Source organism: Phascolarctos cinereus, unplaced genomic scaffold (genome assembly GCF_003287225.1).
Source record: "Phascolarctos cinereus isolate Bilbo 61053 unplaced genomic scaffold, phaCin_HiC Scaffold_4;HRSCAF=312, whole genome shotgun sequence".
Taxonomy (NCBI): domain Eukaryota; kingdom Metazoa; phylum Chordata; class Mammalia; order Diprotodontia; family Phascolarctidae; genus Phascolarctos; species Phascolarctos cinereus.
Window position 1 is genome coordinate 414,487,653 of NW_027555847.1, and position 19,339 is coordinate 414,506,991.

The following is a 19,339-nucleotide window of genomic DNA, read 5'->3' on the forward strand; positions in this document are numbered from 1 at the left end:
TTTTCTCTAGGGCATTATTTGTAAATATTTTGGAGTCATTCTTTTCTACATTTGTGTGCTGAACATCTCTGCTGCCATAATAATTTTTATCATACATTTTTTGTTTGCTACTTCCTGTATTTAAACTTGATGTTAAGGCTAGACTCTGCAGCACTTTGAGAAGGAAGGTCTGGGCTGGTCCTGTTGCTGCTTGCTTGGGGTATCAAGTATTGTGCTATTCCAGGATCTTGGGGATAGGCTAAGACCTGCAAGCTTTCATGGCTCCCAAAGTGGCATGATCCAAGGCAAAGTCTAATTGCCACTCCCCTGATCTGAGCTCTCTGAGTTTCTGACCTGGGTTTGAGTCTGTGCAAGAGTAAATTGCTGCTCAGTTCCAGTCCTATTAGCAAGCTGGAAACTTCTGTTGAGTCTGAGTGGGAGAACTGTGGGCTTCCCTTTGGTCTGGGATTCTTGCCTTGGTTATTCCTCCGCAGGCCAAGCTAGATGCTGGAAATGAAATGGTACTGTACTCCTGAAGATGGCACTTTGCTTTGCTCCCAACAGTGCCATTACTGGCTTCTGAGACTCCTCCTTTCCTATACACTTCCCAGGACCTCCCTACCTGAGAATTTCACCCCTCTGTGCAGGTCCTCTTCTTATTTAGCCTTGGATCTGTGACCCAGAACTAGTAGCAGTCAACAAAATTCCTGGTTGTCATGTGTCCTCATGCTCAAGTATTCGTCTAGTAGTACCTCAGTATGAGTCTGAGATTTCCTCTTACCTTGGCCTCTGGAGTGTCTGGTGTACAGTGACCCCAAACCCCAGTGTCTGCAGACGTCGCTATCTGTCTTTCTATACCAACAGGACTGGAGAGAGGACTCATTATGACTTTTTCTGAATTTCCCCATCAAGACTGTAGAGTGTATTTCCTAGATCTGTTTAGAGGAGTTTGTAGAGGGGAGCCCTTTGCACTGCTCCTAGTATTCCTCCACCTTGGTTCTGTCTCCCAACTTCTTTATTTTTAATCAGTACCAAATCATTTTATTGGTTTTGTAGTAAAATAGAGGTCTGATATCACTAGTCTTCCTTCCTCTTCTCCATTGTTTTCCTTAAATTTCTTGATGTTTTCTTTTTCCTGATAAATTTGGTTATTTTTTTCTAGGTCTATAAAGCAATCCTTTGGGAGTTTGATTGGAACAGCACTGTTCAAGCAAATTAATTTAAGTAGTATTATAATTTTTATTACATTGGTTCAATTTACCCATGAACAATCGATATTTCTCCAATTATTTAATTACATCTTAATTTCCACAAGCAGTGTTTTGCTTGTTTATATTCATTAGGTCCTCTATTTTTGATAGGTAGCTTGAAGTATTTTGTCCATTGTGTAGTTATTTTTCATAGAATTTCTTTTTCCATTTCCTCTTTCTAGATTTTGTTGAACGATCATCTGATTATAGAGTTTATTTTGCTTATGACTAATCCCTCCTGAGTCTACCTTTTTTCTCATTTCCCCATTTTTCTTTCCTCAGTTCTTTTCTGTTTCCTTGTTGAGTTAAATGGATTTCTGTACCAAATTCTTTTGCACAGTATTTTGTGTGTGTGTGTGTGTGTTTTACCGTCTTGACCAGTTCAGATGAAAGCAAATGCTCACTCATGCTTTCCCCTTTGATTGTATTCTTTTACCTGAATATTCAAATTAAAAGAGAAAACAATCCCCGCCCCCATCCCTGGCTAGCTCTTTATTCTCTAGGATATTCCTTCCATCACCACCCCTCCTTTTCTTTCTTCCTTTAAAATAATAAAAATATTTTTAAAGAAACACTCCAAGGATCTTTGTCTTATTGAAATCCATTTATGACCATTGGTTACATTAGAGTTCTGAAAGGATGGTTATTTTTCTTCCCCTGCAACACTTTAAATAGTTCATCCGGAATCCATTTCAGTTGCTCAAATATCTTCTTACTATTTCCTTCTATTTTTTCTATTTCTTTCTATTTTTGACTTTGTTTTAACATTTATTATTGTCTTATGAATTCATTAAGTTTTTTTGGTACATTCAGATTTTCAAGAAATCTGTTACTTGGGCAATGTTTTGTCATACCCAACATTGTTGAACTGTTCTCTCCTTCCAGGTTCTGCCCTCTAGACTTCTCCTTCATTCTCCAAGTCTTTCATTTAGAGATACCATCTCATCTATATTAGTTTTGAATTTTTTCTTTATTTCTTCCAGGAATACTATTAAACCTGGTGAACAAAATTTGTTTTTTTCTTTGAGGCTTTGGTTTTTATGTTCTGGGATGACTTTCTTCTTCTGCATTTGTGATTTGAGCATCTCTTGCATTAGAGCAACTATTTATCATATGTGTCTTTGGACTTTTTTGTTCATTTTACTCATTTTCCCACCCTTAATTCCTGAATTGGAATTTCAGCTTATACTCTAGCTTTTTACTCTTCTGGAGGGAATGAGCGGGTCTTACTTCATTCTCTAGGTTCCTATTGCTGCTTTTTCCAGGAATTGAGTGTTATGTTCTTCAAAAATGCTAGGGTTTTTCAGGTCAAGGATGTGTAAACAATCAGCACATCTTACATTATTTGACCTATAGCAAAATCTGATTGCTACTCTCTGAGTCTGAGCTTTTCAAGTTCCTAATTTCCATTTTGGACTGGGTGACACAATAGCAAGCTTGCCTCTGGTTGGAGTTCCAGGAAACTTCTGCTAGCCTCAGTTTCTGTTAACTAGCTGGCAACCTCTATAGATTCAGACTGACAGAACCATAGACTCTCCCAAGGTCTGAGTTGCTTGTCCCTGTTGTCAACTGCAGGTGCCAGTTGGATTCTATGGACTGAATCCATAACTTCATTCTAGGAAGAAAGTCACAACCTTGACTGGCTCCTGTTCCTGCTCAGGTTTCACCTGCAGTCAATCTATGACCACTCCTTATCCTGATATATACCTAGGATGGCAGACCCCAGGCCAGTCCCTTTGTTGCAAGGCTTTGTACAGGTCTTCCTGAATGGACCCTATTTTAAGTGTTTCTAGGCCTCAGACTATCTCCCTATTCTAAGTTGTGCTGGAAAAATGACCCATTAGAGTTTACCTTGTATTTCCCAGTCACTCTGTCTGGCACTATTTGTTTACCTTTTTTTTTTTTTGGTAGTAGCAGAAGAGAGCTGCACTGTACTATTTCCTCCTACTTTACTATTTTTTCTTCAACATATTTTAAATAAGTCATTGGTGTAGGTTTTCTCTGAAACATTATTGTGTATTATTTGGTAGTGTGAATGGTTCTGAGACTTTCTTTCCAATGTTATATGAAACTGATTCCTAGTTCTTCCTAAGATTGTTAACTGTAGTTATTAGAAGATACTTAGCATTGAAAAGAGATGACGAGTGGTTAGGTAGAAGAACTTTCTGAAGTAACATTTCATATTATATTTTAAGACTTCCAAGAGACTTATAGCTACCATGAGGAAACATTGCCATAGTATTAATATTGTAGGAAGAAAAACCTAATGTAGAGAAAGTTGAATCAACTAACTAGAAAACATGGAACAAGACAAAAATACAGCGAAAGTCTCCTGAGCCTGAACCTATTTATTATAAAGACTCATAACTTCCATGAAAAGCTTAGTGAAAGTATTCATAATTTCCTTATGGTATATTTTGGAACATGAGACTAATGAATTATATACTTAATGCATGTATTAGACAGGAGGAGAAAAAAATTGTTTCAACAATTTAATCCAAAAAAATTTATTAAGGGCCTACAAAGTGCCACGCACTGTGCTAGGTGCCAGTCAGGATTTCTAACCATAGCAGTTAGTCTGTGGCATTTGCTGCACCAAAAAGACATTTCTTCACTTTTTGCATCTATAATTAAAAGGGAGAAATTTTTATTTTATAATATTATGTCAAGAGCAGCATGTGTTTTGATATGAGTGATCAAATGTCACATCTTGGAGATTAACTTCATTACTATATACTGTCAGAGGGGAAATTCTTTTTAATGTCCATCATCATTCATTCATTTGTTTTTTTAAAAAAATACACACTTGAATATAGTGTGGTAGGCATTCTGAGGGATGTGGACAACTCAAGTATGTGATACTTGACCTGTGACAAACTTATAATCAAGGGATCTTTAAAAAGGTGAGTATAAGATATTGACTATGGGCAGCCAACTTATTGGTTCAATCTAAGCAATGGTTTAATATTATATGGCAAGTCCTTTAGTTTTATACCATCATTCTATACTGCAAGTCACAAGAAGAACCTACTAGTATGCTCTATATTGGAGGTGAAACTGACAGTCTGAGAGTCTGTGTCTCCCATTGGTTTACACACAACTAGGAGTTGCAGGAGAATGATGAATAAAGCTAAAATGAAAATAAGTAGCAGTAAGACACAGCAGTACTGATAAAACTGGACCAGTGGATTGACCACCTACCTTCAAATTTTAATTATTTCTACCTTTACATTCGGCAACACTAGTGTTGTTTCTTCCTCTTGACAGATACTTATTTACTTAGAACATTCATTCTAGGGGGAAATAGCTCAGAATGCACCTTCCATAATAGAACTCTACAGAGGGCTACTCACTGTAATTACTTTTATTCTCCAGTGTTTATAATATCTTATTTTCAAGCATCCATGAGAACCATTTCTTTCTGATTATATGCTTCTTCTCCCTGACAATTTATTATTTATTTTAAAATTAATTTGTTCTGTGACTATATCTAAATATTATCTAAAATAAAGCAAAAATTGCATAAAATATAATACCCTAATGAAAAATGCATACCTACTTGTCTCTAAAGGAAAAATTAATCAACGTTGGTACTCAATTAAAATAAAATTTTTTAGAAAATGAACAAATGTTATCCTTACCTCACTCATAAATATATGTTCCTAACATATACTATGAGGATCTTCATAGAAACTATTTGGACCTCAGCTCTAACACTGGTTTCTTGCAAGATGGACATAACATTTTTCTAAATGACCTTACAGGGATATTGCCAAATGCCAACTTAAATTCACCTGATTTTTAAGTGGTACCCAAGAGAGTCACAAATATTTAAGTAGCATGCAATACATCTTAAACTTTTTCATTATCTATAAAAATGATTTACCCTCCCCCTTGAAATCCCAAAGAGAATGGCATTTTTAGTTAAGTGAATACATAAAGGTAGTGGATATTTTATATAAGAACATGTTATATCTGCATGTAGTAGATGAGATGGCAGGAAAAGATCATGCACAATATATTTCCACTTGTTCAAGATTTCTCATGATGGAACAATGAAAACAATATATGAAATCACTACAACAGTGTAAATGGGAAGAAAGAACAAAAAATAGCACTAAAGTTGTGTAATCATAATGATAAAGCTTGTTTCTGAAGAAGAGACTAGAAAAGGTTCCTGAAGCCTGCAGAAAAATCACCAGGGGAGGAATTTCTGACCAAAGGGAAGACTACAGTTCTGTCACTCTGAACCAACAGAGCTTTCCAGCTCGTTGATAGGGGTTGAATCCAACAGTAGTCTACTGCTGCTCAGACTGTGGTAACAAACTCACAGATCTCAGAGAAGGGGAAGAGGGGAGGGGACAAAAAAATCCTGGATAGGATCACTTTGGGAGCACTGAAAGCTTGTAGGTCTCCAGCCTGTCCCTGAGATCCTGGAATAATAAAACAGTCAATATGCCCAAGAAAGCCCCAATAGTACTAGCCTATACCTTCCCTCTAGAAGTACATGGAACCCAGCTAACATCAAATATGAAGTCAGGAAGTAAGCTAGAAATATAAGTAAATTTTTAAAAAGAAGAAGGAACTTTTATGACAAAGATATTCAAGACAAAAGCCCAATAGAATGACTCTAAATCATCTACAATCTATGCCTCAAAGAATACATAGCTTAGGTAAAAATTAAACTATAATTAATGGAAAAGATGAAACAAGAGTTTAAAATCATTTTGTAAGTGAAATGACAGTACTGAAGGAACACATTTGAAAAGAAATGAGAGTTATGGAATAAAGATGTGGAAATGGAATTAACAGCTTAACATTAGCACAAAACCCTGCCTAAGCAAAAAACTCCATGAAAATTGTAATGGACTAAACAGAAACCAATGACTCCATGAGGCAGCAAAAAATGTTAAAAGAAAGTCAAGAGACTGGAAAAAAAATAAAAGAAAATCTAAGATACAGGATCCTAGAAAGACAGCAGAATAAGGCAGGAAATTACCTGGCTTTCCCAAATTCCCCCACAGATAATGGAAAATAATGCCTCAAAATAAACTTTAGAATGGAAGAAATAATTAAAAGTTGGGGTAAAGCAATTGTCCAGCCTAAGACAACTTAGGAGGATGTTTGGAAAGTCCTTACCTCTTGGGGTGGTGATCTGGTCTGACTGAAGTGCAGACACCTCCATGCAGATACCAAATCAACAAACAACAAGCCCTAAAGGCAGCTGTGTTGGCAGTAGCCTGAGCTTCAGAACTTTTGCCCCACAGACAGCGTTGGTGGTCAGGTGAAGATTACAGGGCCCTCTACTGTTGCTGGACACGTGGCCCAAGTAGCGTGACCAGATGTGCTCCCAAGTGGTGGCTGTGGGTGAGGAGGAGTGAGTACACTTTGATGAATATGGTCACAGAGCAGCAGGGGCCCTGCTGCCTGTGGTCACTTGAAGGAGAACAGAGTCCCTGGTTTTGGTTCCAGAGCAGAGGGATGACCTGAAGCTTGCTGCTCTAGGAAGGACCACAGGGAGTAAGAGCATTTGTGGCTCAGGGGTACAGAGGAATACTTGAAGTCAGGCCCTCAGATAGTGCTCAGAAAACAGCATCATGAAACCTCAAGCCTGAGATATTGTTCCCCACATCTTGGCATTAGAGCCTGACTCTAACATAAAATTAACAACCAAGAAATAAGATGCTAAAATGAGTAAGGAAAAGAGAAAGAACCTGACCATAAATAGCTACTATGGTGATCAGGCTTCAAACTTAGAAGAAGACAGTTAAGTCAAGACAAAAACTTCAAAGAAAAATGTAAAATGGTCACAAGCCCAAAATGAGTTCTTTGAAGAGCTTAAAAATGACTTTAAAAATCAAATGAGAAGTTGAAGAAAAATTAGGGGGAAAAATAAGAGTAATGCAAGAAAATCAAGAAAATTATGAAAAGGAAGTCAATGAATTGGAAGAGATCCAAAAACTTGCTGAAGAAAACAACTCTTTAAACATTAGAATTGGGCAAGGAGAAGCTAATAACTTCAAAAGATGTCAAGAAATGATCAACAAAACAAAATCAAAAGAATGAAAAAAGCAAAGAGAATGTGAAATATCTCATTACAAAAACAACTGATGTGGAAAAACATTGAGGATAAACAATATAAAGGATTGTTGGACTACCTGAAAGTTATAATTGAAAAGAGTCTAGACACTATACTTCAAGAAATTATTAAGAAAAATCACCCTGAAGTTTTAGAACTAGAGGCTAAAATACAAATTGAAAAAATTCACCAATCACCACTGGATCCCAAGACAAAAACTCACAAGAACATTATAGCTAAGTTTCAAAGTTCCCAGGTCAAGGAGAAATACTACAAGAACTAGAAAGGAACAATTTAAATATTGTGCAGCTATAGTTAAGATAACATAAGATCTAACAGCTTCTCCATTTCATGGAAGATGATATTCCAAAGAGCAAGGGAGCTAGATTTGCAACCAAGAATAACTTATCCAGCAAAGCTGAGTGTAATCCTGCAAGGAAAAAAATGGATATTTAATGAACTAAAAGACTTTCCAGTATTCTCAAGGAAAAGACCAGAATTGAACAGAAAATTTGGTCTATTAGAATCAGGGGAAACATAAGGTAAATATGAAAGACCAATTATTGGGGATTTAATAAGGTCAAGCTGCCTACTTCTTACATAGGAAAACATCTGAAACTCTTAAGAATGCTATTCCCAAGATAGCTTGACAGAGCATACATAGATAGAAGGCTTTGGGTTGAGTTGAGTATGTTGAGATGATCCTAAAAAATAAAATTGGGTAGGGAGAGGTAAAGCAGAGTAATTATTTCATACAGATGAGGAATGAATGGAAGAACTATTGCAGTGGAGGGCAGGAGGGATAGATGGCTTGCAATGCTAGAACATTATTCTAATCAAAACTGGGTTAAAGAGGGAATAACATACATATAGAAGGGTATAAAGGTCTTAACTTACAGAGAAATAGGAAGGCAAGGGGATAGGTTAAGGAGGGGATTCTTATAAAGGGTGTAGATTAGTGAAGCAGTTGTTGGAAAGTATATTAGACATCTGAGAAGGGATAGAGTAAAAATAGAGGGACAGACATATGAACAGTGAGAAAAAATAGGATGGAGGGAAATACACACCTTGAATGTGAATGGGATGAACATGCCAATAAAATGGAAATGGATAGCAGTTGCTGGATTGTAGGGTATATAGAAGGGAGTAAAATAGAAGAAAACTGGAAAGCTAGGAAGGGACAAAATAGTAAAGGACTTTAAATGCCAAATAGAATTTTATATTTAATCTTGAAGGCAATAGGAGCCACTGGAGTTTGTTGAGAAGGGGACTAGGGCATGTGACATGATCAGACCTAAGCATTAGGAAGAATGCTTTGGCAGCTGAGTGCAGGATGGACTGGAGTAGGGAGAAACTTAAGGTAGGGAGAACAAACAAGAGGCTATTGCAGTAGTCCAGGCATGAGGTGATTGATAAGGGACCAAATGAGGATGGTAGCTGGGTGAGTGAAGAAAAGAGGACATATTCAAAGATATTGTGACAATCATTAGTTGCTGCAGTACAAAGATAAAATCAAAATCATTCCTATCTTCAAAGAGTTTACATTCTACTTGGGAATATTGTGTTATAAAGTATTTTACTGTGGGAGAGAAAACATTCAGTCATTTAAAGTTGAAAAAGAGTTACCTACTAAATATGCAAATGTACGTCCTGGAGCAGACAGGTGATACAGTGGATAGAGTGGGCTAGAGTCAGGAAGTCTCAGCTTCTTGAGTTCAAATCTGGTCTCAGACACTGCCTAGCCCTCTAACTCTGGGCAAGTCACTTAATGCTATTTGCCTCAGTTTCCTCATTTGCAAAATGAGCTGGAGAAGGAAATGGTAGACTACTACAGTATCTTTGCCAAGAAAACCCCAAATAGCATCATGAAGAGTCAGACACAACTGAAACGACTGAATAACAACAACATGTAAATACTGTGTTGTATCTCCAACAGACTGGATGATATTCTTATATTCCAGATGAATCATTTTGAAAATTAGAAATTCCCATATTCTCCTACAAAAAGTAACCGTAACTACAGTTTTTAGGGTCCCCTATGATATGACTCTAGACACTCCAACTATCACCACAAATTCAAGAATTCCAAAACCAAACTCATGATATTTTGCCCCCAAAGTTACTATTTCTTGATTTCCCTGCTCTTACTTTTGTCAAGGCAAATCCCTCTGTATCTGCAAGTGACCTTATTTCTTCCTGTCTTCTCTACCAGTTTGCCTTGTTGGTAAAGATCCAGATGCAAGAAGTAGTCATTAATGGGTCAATGTCAACTTGGGGAGTCATCTAGTGGAATACTCTCAGGAATGTGTCTTTAGTTTTGTGTTTTTATTTGTTGTTTTTTTGCATTTTTTTTTTCGGCAATTGGGGTTAAGTGACTTGACCAGGGTCACACAGCTAATAAGTGTCATGTGTTTTGTGTGTGTGTCTGAGACCAGATTTGAACTCAAGTCCTCCTGACTTCAAGGCCAGAGCTCTATCCACAAGACTTACTCTCAAGGAGCTTACATTCTGATGGGGGAGGATGACACATAAAGGGAGAAGTAGAAAGTGGGAGTGGGTGCAGGGAGGCAACAGGTGTGGAGGTGAACTAACTCCAGTGAGCTGGGAGAGAAGTGAGCAGCAGCTGGGACTTCTGATGATATGGCAGTTCCAGGCAAGGACTTACCCATCACTTAGTTGCCCTCATGGTGGAATCATTCATAAATTGGGGAAAGGCAACTGGTGTGAATTTCCTAAGTACATAACAGAGAAGTTGAGGCTAGTTCTTGTACAAAATATCTCATGGTTTTAGGAGATTTCAAGCTCGATATGAGGTAACAGGGTGATGTTACTAATGCTGTATTGTATTAATGTTGTATTAATAGAATAAAATCACATAATTTATATCTGAAGGGGGCCATAGATGTCATCTAATCTAAGCCTTTTATTTTATAAGTGGAGAAACTGACTCCCAGAAAGAGGAAGTACCCAAGTTAACATAACTGGTAAGTAGCAGAACCAGAATTTGAAGGCTTTCCAACGTGGTAGAACTTATTAGGACTTGTATTCAAGTAGTATAGCCTTCAGTGACACAGGATCACATCTACTGCTTGGTCAGACATCAGAGTTGGACTTTATAGAGTTATTAAATCAAGTTGATTAAATGATTAGCAATTCACTCTGTGATTCTTTAAAATCTCGTGAGCAAATATTAATTGAATACTTAACCCTTATCTCAAAAAGAACAATGGATTAAGGAGTCAGAGAACCCAGGTTTGAACTCTAGCTTTACTATTTATGACCTTACTCACCTTAGCCAAGTCACATAAACTCACTAGTACTCAAATTTCCTCATCCATAAAATTAGTGTATTATGTTAAATGGCTCTAAGGTCTCTTCTAGATTAAAACCTAGAATATTCCAAGATATTGCAATCCAGATACTTCAAAAATTTAGAGGGACTAGATTTGTTTCATTTGGCCCCAAAAGATAGAACCAGGATTAATGGATGCAAAACGCACACAAATTCCAATGGGGGAGGGGGAGGAGAGAAAAACTTCCTAATAGGTAGAATTGTTCAAAAATAGACTGTGCTGCCCAGAAAGGTAGTAGGTTCCTTCTCCTTGAAGGTCTTCAGACAGGTTTGCCAACCACTTATTGGGTGTGCCATAGCAAGGTTTCCTTTCATGTGTCTGAATTGGACTAAATGGCCATTAAGATATCCCTTCCAACTCTCAGATTTTGTGATTCTGTGACTTCAAATCTATAGTTCTTTCCATTATAATAGAGAGATACAGTATCCAGGACAAGAAAGGTAATTGCTTTTTGCCTAACACTTTGCTTTGTACAAAGTAGGTGCATTAAAAAAAAATCATTGAAGTTTCAAAGAGGTTAGAATCAGGCTTTATGTGAGAAAAAAAATCCTAATAATTAAAGTTGTTCCAATACAGAATGGGCTGCCCTTCGAAGCAGTGGATTTCCATTTCGGGAGGTCTTCAAGCAGAGGCTGCTGACCATTTCAGTTGTTGAAGGGATTCTTGGATTGGAGTGGATTGGGCTAGGTGGCATCTTAGAGTTCTCTGTGAAATCCCAGCTCCAAACATTAACTAGATGCATGATCCTGGGCAGGTCAATTAAACTCTCGGAAGCTTAATTTGCTCATTAGTAAAATGGGCAAACTACTTGTTCTACTTGCTTCATAGGGTTGTTGGGAGGAAAATACTTTGCAAAATTTAAAGTTCTATGTATATTAATGAATTAAAAATAATGACAATAATAATGTGGTACCACAGATATTATTTTATTTGCATTTCAGTCAGAGATTGAAAAAAAATAACCAAGATAATTGCCAATGACAGAAATTAGGAAAATTTTAGGTAATATGACACACTACTCTGAAACCTCATAAATCTAACCCTGAACAGCTGCCCTGTGGCTTGGGTTTTCAGAAGGTCTTGTTGAGAATATGGTTCAATTTAGTGTAAGGTCACCTGGACAATGGAAGCCACATGACACTAAGTACATTCCTAGACCAGTTCTGGGCAAGAACTCTCACAGAAGGTTTTTTGTATCAGGAGCTGAATGTCCCCTTGTTGAGTGCATTGAGTCAAGTTCTCTGGATAAGATGTGTCACTCAGCCCACATGTGGCATATATCCCACAACACTTCCAAGTACCTCCCAAACCAGATGAAAAATGTAATTGGGAAATATTTAACAAAATAAAAATACAATAAAACATAGATGGCATTAAATTCAAAACTATGTCAATATGCTATCTAAGGGAGCCTTACTTATAGATTAGTGGCCCCATTTCTAAGTTTGATACCATTGCTATGGGCCACTGTGGTTTTGGCCTGTCTCCCCTTCTTTCCTCTTCAATTGGTTCAGGTCCAGCCCCACCATTCACGTGTTAAATTCAGTTCAGTCGTTTTTGGAATTCAACAAGTATTTCTTGCATTTTGAATTAAAAAATATCATCTTAGGTATACGAACTTCAGCCCTTGTTCCCATGTTCTCTTTCTACATTCCCTTCATAAATCAATTTTGTCTTGCAGCTTCATATTTCATCCATATGCTGTTGAATCTCAAATTTATATTTCCATTCCTGACCTTTGTCAGAGCATCTATCTCCAGCTACTTAGAGGACTTTTCTACTTGGCTCTTGCCTTATCACTCAAACTCATACCTGTAAAATAAGGGGTTTGGATTAGATAATGCCTTCGTTTCCTTCCAGCTCTAATAATCTAAGAGTCTGTATCTTAATATGTGTAGCAAGAACTGATTTTAAACATGCAGGCATATGTGCATATGCACACTCACAAACGTCCCCCGACGCTGGTCATGACCTCTCTATTTCCATTACTGAACCGTGGTCCCAGTGAAGCTAACGCCACCACCATCTCCCCAATATTTGACTTCCAAGGTTGTTTTCCATCTTCATCTCTGCCTTTCTGTACTTTCCTAAACTACTGCTCACCTAATTAAAGTATATACTCTTCACCATTCTTCTCTGCAACTTGAAACTTTCCCTGCCCCCTTACTTCACTCTTCCCTCTCCTGCTGTCACCTAGTATAGTAACATTTGTTGATTGACACTGACGCCATTGACACAGACTTCTTTTACAGGGAGACAGACTGTCCACCTCCCCCCTTTCCCGAGAACCTCCCTACCTTCCTTATTAACTTCTCCTCTACTTAGCAGATGTGGGTGTGTGTGAAGAAGGAATGGGAGAGGATGGGAAGTCTGTGATCTGACTCCACCTCTGGCTGTAAAAGGGTGTTGTTGGTGGTGATGGTGGTGGTGGGGTGGTTAGAGGAAAGGGGATCTATTCTGCAGGGTTCCACCAACCGGGGGAAAAAAGCCACTTTTATTCAGTCCTCACGGGGGCAGGAGTGGTCTGCCCTAGGACTAGAGGACCCCCCCCACCTCCCATATTACTTACGCTCTTTGCCATCTGGGCTCTTACCCCCCTGAACTTGACACCCCAACACTCCACCTCCCACTAGTGGAGGAAGTTGATCCCAGCCCCAAATTTGGACACCCGCTGGGCTTTGCGCGTGTCTCCCTGGCTTCCCGCTCGGAGCCGGGGGGCACCTCAGCTACGCGCCTCTGACCCCCACTAAAGACTGCAGCTAGAGCGAGAGCTGCGCCCCACCTCTCTGGAGTCAGGCTCCACCTCCTCCCCCTGGACTCGGCTCGGCCCCTCCTACAGCCGAGTCCAAGCTCGGGTTCCTAGACGATCTTCGCCGGAAATTCCCGAAGCCCTCCCTCCCCACCTTTTCCCCCCTTTTCCTTTCCCTTCTCTCCCTTTTCCTTTTACCCTTGTTCTCTCGACTGTGGTCCCCCCTCCCCCTCCTTCTTCCCCTATTTGAAATCAAGATGGAGGATAGCAGCCACCACTGGGGTTCCTGATTCCTGAAGAAGCGGCAAATTCCTCCTTCCCCCCCTTCCCCCTTCCTGCTGCACGGATTGCACCCCTTCCCTTCCCTACCCCTCCCCTCCCCTCTCTCGGTGCACCTTTCCCCACCCCCTTTTCCCCTCCCCCTCTGCAATTGTGTGTCTGGATCTGCCGCCTCCTCCCCACGGGCGCCTCTGAGCCCCTGCCGGTCCTCAGCCGGCCCTTCGGAGGGAGGCAGGCGGGCGGGCGGGCAGTGCTTGCTGGCTTCTCCTTCCAGCGAGCTACGTGCCCTTCATCGGAATACACTTGTATGTCCGTGTGTTCATTGTGGGGAGCAGCAGCCGCAGCCGCCGCCGCCGCCGCCGCCGCCGCTAGCACCAGCCCGGGCTCCTGCTCCTTCTTTCTGCAGCCGGCTGTCCAGCCGGCCGCCGCTTCGTCGGGTTCTTCTCTTCCTCCGGCCCCGGGAGAGCAGCGCTGAGCTGCCGCGGATCGCTGTTGTCCCTGCCGCAGCGGCTTCGGCCAGGGGAAGCCGGGAGCCAAAGCAGGGACTGGAAGAGCAGACCTCGCGCGGGCGGACCTTCCTTCCCGGACCCCGAGACGAGCTCGCTGGGGGGAGGAGGAGGAGGAGAAGAAGGAGGAGGAGGTGGAGGTGGAGGAGGAGGAGGAGGAGGAGGAGGTGGAGAGGGGCGGTAGGGAAGGAGGGGTCTTGCCCGGAGGAGCCGCCACCGCAGCCATGAGCGGCAGCGGCAGCAGCACTAACCCTACCGCCGCCGCCGCCGCCGCCTCCGCCACCTCCTCCTCTTCCTCGGCCGCTGCCACCACCAGCACCAGCACGAGCGCCGGCGGCGGAGGCAATGCAGGTGAAGGGGCCGAGGAGGCAGCCAAGGACTTGGCCGACATCACCGCGTTTTTCAGATCTGGTGAGTGAACTTGCCACCCCGGAATTAAGGATCTGGGGAATCTAAGGCCACTGAAGGAACCAGAACAACTAGAGTGCTGCCGGGTTGGGGGGGGGTGGCGTTTATGTAGGGAGGAGATTGCCCAGACGAACAGAGAAAAGGGTATGAAGTGGCCAGATATGTATGTGTATGGGGTGGGGAGGCCGGACCAAAATCTTGGAAGAAGCTAAGGTCGTGATTGGCAGCTTTGGGACTGGCTGGAGTGAGAAATCTGAATTGAAGATTTCTTATCTTGCCGGTGCCTAAGAGGCGGCCCCCATTCTTTTCTCCCCTCCCACTCCCTCTTTGGATGGGTGTAGGTGTCCCCCGAGTGGCTCTCCTCTAGTAGAATGCATTGATGTGCTGCACACACGTTGCCACTCTAGGAGCCACCCCCTCCTCCCCCAAGGTGATGATGTGATCTTTCCTTAAGCGAGCTCCACACCCCCCCTCCCTTTTTCTGGTAGCGAGGGTAGGGAAACATGCCGGTTTCCCAGTAGCTCTCAATAAGATTCTCTCATTCTCAATCTCTCTCTGTCTCTCGCTGTCTCTCTGTCTCTGTCTCTCTGTCTCTTTCTCCCCCTCTCCCTCTCTCTTTCCCTGTCTTTTCTCTCCCTCTCTCTCCTTTCTCTTTTCTCATATTTTCTCTCTCTTCTCTTTTTTCTCCTCTCTTCTTTCTCTTCTTTCTCTGTCAGGTAAAGGGGGCCATCTGTACATTTTGCCTGTCTGTTGAAATAAGATTTGAGGGGGTATTTTGAAGAAGAATAACGCCTATCAAGTATGCTTGGCATGGAGCAAGTAGGGAGCAAAGCCGTCATTACTGTTTGTAAATCTCTTTGACTATTGCTAACCAAATTTTTAAAAAAATCTTTCTTTTCTCCCATACTGCCATTAGCCCCCCTAGGGGGGCTAATGAGTTACCACTGATCATTGATAACAGTGATCCTTTTACTGGATTTAGGTTTCCAAGTTTGATTTTGTCACCTTCTTTCAAAATGGGAAGTCCTTTTATCAAAGTAGGATAATAATGCATTTTTAAAGAGAGATAGCACAAAGCTGACATTTGGAATATTTTTGTCTTGCCTTTTCCTTACTAAAGAAAAGGGAGTGATTTTAGAAATTTAGCATGTGTCATCTAGAGGAAGTAGTGACTCCACTGATTATCTAGTGGAACACTGATGGCTCACTTGGCAGGCAGTGAACACACATGTCACTGGAAGCTGGAACAGCTCTCAGGCCAATATGTGAGAGAATTTTTCCCTAACCCACATCCTCCCAGAGGCCTTCATACTGAGTAGTCTGGACTGGGGCAAAGTTGATAGGAAGGGGAGGGGACTAAGAGAAGTGGTAATCTGGTATGGAGTCGTGCATGGTCCAGAGAACAGCAAAGATCTGAGTTAGTCCTGATGTCCACTCTAAAGCATACCCAAGCCCTATTTTGAATCTGAAGACTCCAAAGAAGACCCTCTATGAGTAATCATGTGATGAGTAAACCCCTAATAAAACTAGAAGAGACCTTAGAAAATCACTTTGTTCAAACCCTATTGTTATCAGTGAGGCAGTGAAGACTCAGAAACTTTAAGTGACCTGCCTAAAGCCCCACAGAAAGTTACTGACAAAGCTAGGATTAAAATTCAGGTTTCCTGGTTCCCAGATAAGTCCTTTTTCCATTTTATCATGGCTGTCACTATTGGGGAAGGTGAGAGGGAAAGATATATCATGTCCTAAAAGTCAAACTGGAATTTGAGGATCAAACTATTAGAGCTAGAAGGAACTTTAGAGGTCATCTGGTATATCATCTGCCCTGATTTTACAGAAAAGGAAATTGAGGCCCAGAGAGGATAAGTGGTTTGCCTATGATCATACATAGAAAGAAGCTAAACTGGATTCAAACTGAAGTCCTTTCTGTAACTCCAAGTTCAGAGCTTTAAAAAAAATTCCTTAAAAATATTTGCATATTCAATGTGTATCATATTACTTTGCACATATGATTATGATTATATTCGATATAAATTATGTAAGGAGCCTATGTGGGGGTGGCACTACCTTTTACCGTCTTAACATTTAAATAGCTTTCTGGAAAGTGTGCTTTTTTCAATCCCTTTATATGACTTTTACCAGTCAAAATGGAAGAATAAAACTGAGAGTCAGTCTGGACTAAAACTGTCCTGTACTCGTAGTTTTTGTTGTTCTCCTTGTTTTATAAATGTCTGCATGGGTTAGAGAGAGGAAAGAAAGGTATGGACTAGTCAAGGATAGAACCTGGAACTAGAGACAAGGGGTTGCTAATACTATTGCAGGCCTATTGAACATCTTAAAGTAAAGGTGGAAAAGGGAGACTGAAAAATGATAGCTTTTAAAATGTCAACATAACGGTGGCAAAATTCTTCTGTGGATTTTCCTAAGAATCAATGGAGAGGCCGATGTCGCTACTGAGTCACGTATAATCGTGGTAGATTTTTAGAAGGGTAACATTTGACAGGCTCCTGCCGGCATGAAAATGCAACCCTCACTCTTACAGCAGGCCCTTCTCTTGGGACTCTCCTTGTCCTGGTGACGGGAGGGAGAGAGGGAACAGCTGCTCACCTCGAGCAGGCGCGAGCTGCCTGGATCCCTTAGGCATTGGACCGCTTGCTGTGGGGAAACAGGCTGCCTGAGAGTGGGACAGACTGCCTGAGATTGGATCCTCCCCCTGCTTGATGTGGGGGGTGGGGGGCGGTGGAAGACCGGGAAGACTGCATGTTGCTTGGAGAGACACTACGAAGCAGAGCGGGTGGATTCTCCAGTGCCCCCAACGCCCTGGAACCCTCTGCGCAGCGCCACCGGGGGTGGGGGTGGGGGTTCCCCTATGCCACCGCAGCAGCTGCAGCAGCAACAGCAGCAGCAAGCAACAGGGGCTGAGGCGCTCGATGTGACTACCGCCCCCCTCCCTCTGCACCCCGCTCCTCCTCCTTCCCACTCCTCCCCAGATCCCGCGCGAGCCTGGCCCTGGCAGCCCCTCCTTCTCCTCCCGTTGCTCCCAGCAGCTCCACTCCCTCTCAATCCCCAGCCGCTCACGCACTCTCCCAAAGAGGAAGAGGAGGAGGAGGAAGAGGAGGAGGAGGGGACCGCGAGGGTAGCGGCAGCAGAGGCAGCAGAAGCTCTGCTCGTCAGCTCTCGCTCTGGATGCGTTGTTTCAAAGCGGAGAGGAGGCCACGAAAATGCAGACTCACCGCTGGAAACCCGAAGAAGGGGAACCGGGCGGGCTAGGTCGGTATCGCTATGTCCGTATCACCAGGCTTTTGCCTCCCTCTCCTCAATTGGGGATGTGTGTGTGTGTGTATGTGTGTGTGTGTGTGTGTGTGTGTGTCTGTGTGTGTCTGTGTGTGTCTGTGTGTCTGTGTGTCTGTGTGTGTTGGGGGGGGAAGATTCTGATGACGACTTGTGTTTAAGGAAGAAATCGCCGCCAGTGGCTGGAGGTGATGATTGAATTGGTCCCAACGGACCACAGGAAAGAAGGCAAGGGCAGTTATACAAGGGGTGCCTTTTCAAGGAAAGGTTGTTAAAGAGATGAGATTTGATGAAGAAGGGATGGTGGCTTGATGCTGGTGTGGGACTGAGCTCACCAGACTGAGAGAGAGGGGAACCCCTTCGATGCGAACAGCCAAATGGCAGGAGGCAAGAACTGGGGGCTTTGCTTTGAGCCAGAAAGGGACTCCTAGTCTCAAGAGGCAGATGGCTTTGGGGAGGGGGGGGAAGGGAAAGGAATTGACTGATATTTCTCAGTTGCCTTTCAAAAGCAAATCCCAAGAGATTTGGTGAAATCAGTTTAGTAATCTGGGTCACAGGGAGCAATTTATTGGTTTCTTCAGTAGTTCCAGAAAGATAATCAGAGACAGAAGTTCTATCTACTGTAGAAGCTGCAGATACAGATACAGTAGATATATGGCAAGTGTGCCTTCTTTTTCTCTCCTTCAAAGGCAGAATTGTTTGATTCATTCCAGTAGGGCAGTTTTTAGAGTATTTGCTGACTTTTCAGTGTCAAATTGGGTTTGATTTCATCCCTGATTTTATCCCTTCTGACCTTACAGGTTAAGTTGAAAGCAGGGTCTTGCATGCTGAAGGTTAGGGGAAATGTACAGAAGAATCATTATAATTTTTATTCAGCTAATGTAATATTTCCTTTAGATCAGAAAATGTTTCACTTCTCACCACTCCCCTAAATAAGTCAAATTCTGTCCTGCCTTTCTTACCCCACCACTGCCACCTGTCACAGAACAGACTCTGTGTGCAGTATTTAATTGTTCTCCATTAGAAATTCTTTTATGACCTAAAGATGAAGTTTTGGTGCTATCAAGGAAAGGCTACAACTCTACTGTAGATAGTAAGGAGACCAATTGATTTGGTCTGAGTAATCCATAAAAGCAGTATCTAGATGACCCGAAGACAATATGATTCATATTAAGGTTTCTTGTTCTGCCTCTTTCTTTGCAGTTTTGTCTTTTTGTTGTTGTTGTTGTTGTTGAATCCAATCCCTGAGCTGAACCAGATACTCAACACATTTGCATGCTTTCTGCATTCCTCTGGGGACTAGGTGTCTGACTTGGGTCCAGGAGCCAAAGTAGGTTTGGATTACAAGTAGGAAGCTGTTACCCTGTTCCAGTGCGATTCTACATCATTGAGGCTTCTTTGCTCTTTTTTCTTAGTAAAGATAAGTCTTAACTCTGAACCAGTGA

General features: G+C 41.8%; 1 protein-coding gene across 5 annotated transcripts in view; it reads left to right on the top strand.

The window, feature by feature from the left end:
* The first annotated feature begins 14,375 nt into the window (after positions 1 to 14,375).
* The window catches only part of TRIO (trio Rho guanine nucleotide exchange factor), a 501,384-nt gene continuing 496,420 nt past the window's right edge, over positions 14,376 to 19,339 (top strand). For 3 of the 5 annotated variants that reach the window (XM_021008648.2, XM_021008649.2, XM_021008653.2), the window contains exon 1: positions 14,376 to 14,606. In XM_021008648.2, coding sequence (XP_020864307.1) covers positions 14,420 to 14,606 — 187 coding nt within the window. In that variant the 5' untranslated portion in view covers positions 14,376 to 14,419. Of the gene's footprint in view, positions 14,607 to 17,671; positions 17,874 to 19,339 lie in introns of those variants that run through there. The other 2 variants (XM_021008651.2, XM_021008652.2) reach the window with 1 other exon arrangement.